The 5,230-nt window shown below is 36.6% G+C and overlaps 1 protein-coding gene across 1 annotated transcript; it reads left to right on the forward strand.

The window, feature by feature from the left end:
• Nucleotides 1-350: 350 nt before the first annotated feature.
• On the forward strand, nt 351-5,151 carry LOC104942967 (voltage-dependent calcium channel subunit alpha-2/delta-4-like; the record flags this gene model as incomplete). The annotated part of the gene is made up of 7 exons (XM_010768282.1): nt 351-428; nt 1,504-1,584; nt 1,977-2,051; nt 2,129-2,215; nt 3,176-3,247; nt 4,632-4,693; nt 5,084-5,151. Coding segments are annotated over 7 exons (523 nt in total), but the record flags the coding sequence as incomplete, so codon positions are not given.
• Between the last annotated feature and the right edge of the window lie 79 nt (nt 5,152-5,230).

A 5,230-nucleotide genomic window follows, 5' to 3' on the forward strand; every position in this document is an offset into this window, starting at 1 on the left:
CCTTAGAGCTGCACTCTTTAAAGCTGCACAGACTGTCACAATAAACACAGCATTATATTCCAAATAAGAGAACTGTTAGCTCGTCCCAATACGGGGCAATGTGCAGTGGTACAGCAGCAAAGAGACAACAAGAGAAGGAGACGAAAGGCAAGATATTATAAATAAGTTAACAGTCGAACAAATTATGTTTTACAAAGCTCACATTAAAAAATGATGAATATTCAAAGAAAAAGAGACTTTTAACATCTGTTGAGAATGGCATCAGTTCTTTCCACTGCTACCACCATCTCAATGTAATTATTTATGTGTTTCATTGTTTTGTTTATTCACTGTGTTGTTTTGTCTCTCAGCTGTTCACCACTAAAGCTCAGAGTCTGCTGATGATGACGTCTGTGGCCATGCCCGTCTTCAGCAAGAAGAAGGAAACGGTCCGTGGAAACTCTTATTCATCTGATAACGATCATTTAAACTTTTAAAAACCGCACACTTAAGGTAAAAGAGAAAAGCAAGAGGCTTCCAGACTCTATCCAGAAGTTTTGCCCAGAAGATGATCTCATTATGAACTCATTTAACAGAAACAAACGGGTGCAAAACAAGACATTCATTTGTGGAATATTTGGAGAAAAAAAAAATATATATATATTTTGATTTGATTTATTTGAACGTGTAAAACAATAATACAAAAAATAATAATACTTAAAACCAACTTAACGAACTTAAAAGAGTATCAAATTGATAAAGAAAAATATTATTGACTTTCAAATTATATATAAACAATTTTATCATATTATAAAGAATTGTATTATATTATAAATAGACAAATATAATACTGTATGAAGCGTGAACAGTAGTGTGTAAATGTAAAGTGTTTGTTTGGGACCTTTTGGGTTTTGTTTGTCTCACTCGTCACCGGCTTGAGCTTCAATCTCAGGATCCATGTATTTGTGATCCTCTCCAGAATGGAAGTCAAAAGTAAAAAAGAGAATTTGTTGGTATTTTTCTCAAAATCTCAAAATTCTGTCTTTTTCAAAAAATCTAAAAATTCTGACTTTCTCAAAATTCTGACTTTTTTTTATTTTGATTTTCTTTCAAAAATCTGCATTTTTCTCAAAAATCTGCCTTTTTCTCAAAAATCTAAAAATTCTGACTTTTTCTCAACAATCTGTATTTTTCTTTTAAAATTCAAAAGTCCGACTTTTTCAAAAAAAATCTCAAAATTCTGACTTTTTTTTATTCTCACTTTTTCTCAACAATTCTGACTTTTTCTCAAAAATTTGACTTTTTCTCACAAATCTCAAAATTCTGACTTTTTCTCCAAATATATATATTTTTTTAAATGAGCATGCTTGTCATATGTCTCTCTCCATAGAGGCTGAATCATCATGTTAATCACATAGCTATCATATGCCTCAAACAGTCCTGATGCTCTTCTAGGTAATCACACATCCTGTCATGTTCACAGCTACAGTTGATACCTTTGTTAGCATGTTGTTGTGTGTGCAGCTGTCTCACGGCATCCTGCTGGGCGTGGTCGGCACAGACATCCCTCTGATGGAGGTGATGAAGCTCGCCCCCAGATACATGGTGAGATCACTCTGAATACTCCACTTCCTGTTGTTATCCACACCTAGGGATCACTTTTCACAATAAGAGCCGACAGAATCACCTCTATTTCAAAATAAAAGCTAAAAACATGCTTTTTGTTACGTCCATTTCACAATAAAGCATTTCTTAAGAAACCGTCCATTTCACAGTAAAAGCTTAAAACATGTCTTTAACTTTCTTCCATTTCACAATAAAACTTACTGCTTACTTACATTTCATAAAAAAAAGTACTTACAATACTTAAGCATCCTTTCATTTCACAATAAAAGCTCGCACCATTCATTTAGCTTCCTACCCTTTCACAATAAAAGTCAAGGACGTTAACATTTACTGAGCATCCTTATATCCTTCCTCTTCCTCCTCTTCCTCAGCTGGGTCCTCACGGCTACGCCTTCCTCATCACCAACAACGGCTACATCCTGGCTCACCCTGACCTCCGACCTCTGGTGAGTTAAACATGACCTCTGATTTAAGAAAGACATGTATTTTCAGCTGATTTTCTGAAGGGTTATTTGTCCCGCAGTATAAAGACGGGAAGAAGCTGAAGCCGAAGCCCAACTACAACAGTGTGGACATGTCCGAGGTGGAGTGGGAGGACACAGAGGAGACGGTGAACGCCATCACAATACAAATATATAATGGTGTTTTCTGAGATATAACTATGTTGGAATGAAACCTTCAGATAGTCATGTTTCACTCTTCAGCCCCGGACACACCAAGCCCATTTTGGCCGTCGGTGGGCGTCAGGCCGACGATGAGCGTGGACACGCCCTACTCAGATTGGTGTGTCCCGCACCGTCGGGTCTTTATGTCGAATCGGTGGGCAGTCGGCCAAAGGCAGTCAGCAAAAGAAATCACTCTGATTGGCTGTTCAGCTAGCGAATCAGTGCATGAGAAGTGAAACGGAAGTGAGGGACCCAAACAAACTATTAAGAAGGCAAATGTGAGATTTCATTTACCTCCAGCTCTTGACACAGGTTGGGGAAAGCCCCGTGAGCTTCTCGCTGTAGAGGGAACTGGACGGCATATTAAAGCCAGAAAAAAGAAATATCCAGGAGTTCAGGGAAGGGGATAGTATGTGAGAAATAAATGAGATAAAAAAGTGAAATTACAAATTCACGAGGAAAACACTTTTTTTTCGTAGATTAATTCCAATAAAAAAACTTGCGAAAAAACATAAACTTAAAAAGGGTTAATTCATAGAAAAAAAAATTGGAATTGTTCACACATGTCAAAATATACATTTGCAGAAAAACGCTCTGGTGAAGTGGGGTGTTTTTACGAGACTCAGACGGTAAAGTACGAAAATAAATTGCAAGGCAAACGTTAAATATTTTCTGAGATAAAAAAGTATCAATTGTTTTTTGCAAAGATAAGAAAAGTTGTTTCTTAAACAAACACAAATAGTACTTTAGTGAGTGGTACGACTTGTGAACTCACAAAATCAATTTCAGAAGTTTCATTTTTTTCTCTGAATATTTCGACCTCCCCTTAATCTGTACTTTTAAAAATGTCCCTGATTTGCTGTTTTTGAGACTGGTCTGACTTTGTGTTTCCCCTTGTCTTGTAGCTGAGGACGGCGATGGTGAGAGGGGAGACGGGCAGCATGAGGCTGAGCGTCAGAGCCTCGGTGGACAAAGCGGTGAGGAAAGAATTCACTGCTTTCAGGAAACAGTTCGTTCTAGTGTATCTCTTATTAAATACTTTCACATTAACATATCCTGTTTGTACAGTATAAATAAATGTATTCTATTTTTTTAGAAAAAAATATTTTTATTAAATTATATTTTTGTTGCACATTTCTTTCTTTGATTGATTTGTACTAATTAATTATGGAAATATTATTATCATAATAATAATATATGTATTTTGTGAGCGCTTTTACAGAGATAGTGAAAAGAAAAGAACAACTAATACATATAGTTAAAGTCACATTAAAATCAAGCAATACAACAAGAAAGATTGAAGAGGTGGGTTTTAGTGAGTGGTCAGGGCAGTCTCTGATTGGCTGGGGGAGTGAGTTATTATTATTATTATTATTATTCTATTTATTTTATTTTATTCTACATATTTACCTTATTTTTTATTATATTCTTAAATTGAGTAACCGACACGTTAACAATTTCCCCCTGAGATAAATAAAGTATTTTCATTCTGATTCTATCGTAACTCGAAGACAGTATATTTATGAATTTAATTAGTAATATAGTTAAATTCCATCGCTGCTCATTAATACATCATTTAGACTTTAGAGTTTATTCAATGATATAGGGACACACCTGCAGTTCCCCTCCAGGTCAATAGGTGGCAGTAATGCTTTTTAATGATTCTGCTTATTTCCTATTAAAAATAAGAACACTTCCTGATCTGTTTTCATGTGATTAGAAGCAGTTATTATAAACACCACTGATTTAGGTTAACTTAAAGGGGACCTATCATGCTTTATTTGAAACATATATTGTAGGGCCATACCTATATTAAACATGTCTGTGAAGTTTTTTTTTCAAAATACCAAACAGATCATGCCTCATTTCGCTCTATCTGCTCTTTTCCAGCCCTGTTTTTGTAAGAGCTGATTCTGCTTTTGTGGCAGACTACAGCGCCACTTACAGGCCTGGCATATGTACTACAGCGTCTCCAGCGCTTTCGAGCGGTCTCTCATTCCCCTGATAGGTGGAGAGTTGCCCATATAGGCGGAGCAGCCCTTCTCTGACAATTCAAATAATAATCAGATCCGTTGCAGCCCCGTTGTTAGAGATTTGGGTATGGAGGAAAAGAGAGAGGGTTGTGTTTTCTGACACTTGGTGAGTTCCCTGACACACCGGGGACACATGTTCATGTAGAAAAGACGTAGACATAGGTCCCCTTTAAACAATGTCACTTACGTCACACCAGATGGAGAAGCTAACAGAGGCTAACATTAACATCATGACTTTAATAAAATACGAAAAGACGGATGGAGATCCAGCTATATATTTATGTTATATGTATTATATTATGATCACACCTTCCTCCTCGTCCAACAGAAACGTCCTCTGTACCTCGTCAACGATTACTTCTACACAAACATCGATGAAACTCCTTTCAGGTAAATCTGCTGTTGGAGATTGTGTGTGAGAGTTTGATGATTGATACCTGAACCTGCTCATTTCAAGGATGTTTTAAAGGTTGTATATCAGGTTCTTCTAATATGTAGATATTTGGAGTACCAGCAGGAAGCTAATCAATGAACTGCTGTGGATGTATTTAAATCTATATCAGTTTAATTATATGATACATAATAAGAATATTGACACAGTTATACCTTTCTATCAGACAACCTTTTCTCACTTTTCTCAAGTACAAGATCTGTGTACTTACACTTTTACTCAAGTACAAGATCTGAGTACATACACTCACTTGTACCTGTGTGATTTCGCCACTAGAGGGCGTCGTTCTCTCACATTTAAAATCTAGACGTTTCTTTGTGTGTCTGCAGTTTCTCCATGGTGCTGACGGGAGGTAAAGGGAAGCTGATGTATTTTGGAAATGTGTCTGTGGAGGAAGGTAGGAAAACACACACACACACACACACACACACACACACACACACACACACACACACACACACACACACACACACACA

The sequence above is a fragment of the Notothenia coriiceps genome, unplaced genomic scaffold (genome assembly GCF_000735185.1).
Source record: "Notothenia coriiceps isolate Sejong01 unplaced genomic scaffold, NC01 NC01_scaffold00005525, whole genome shotgun sequence".
Taxonomy (NCBI): domain Eukaryota; kingdom Metazoa; phylum Chordata; class Actinopteri; order Perciformes; family Nototheniidae; genus Notothenia; species Notothenia coriiceps.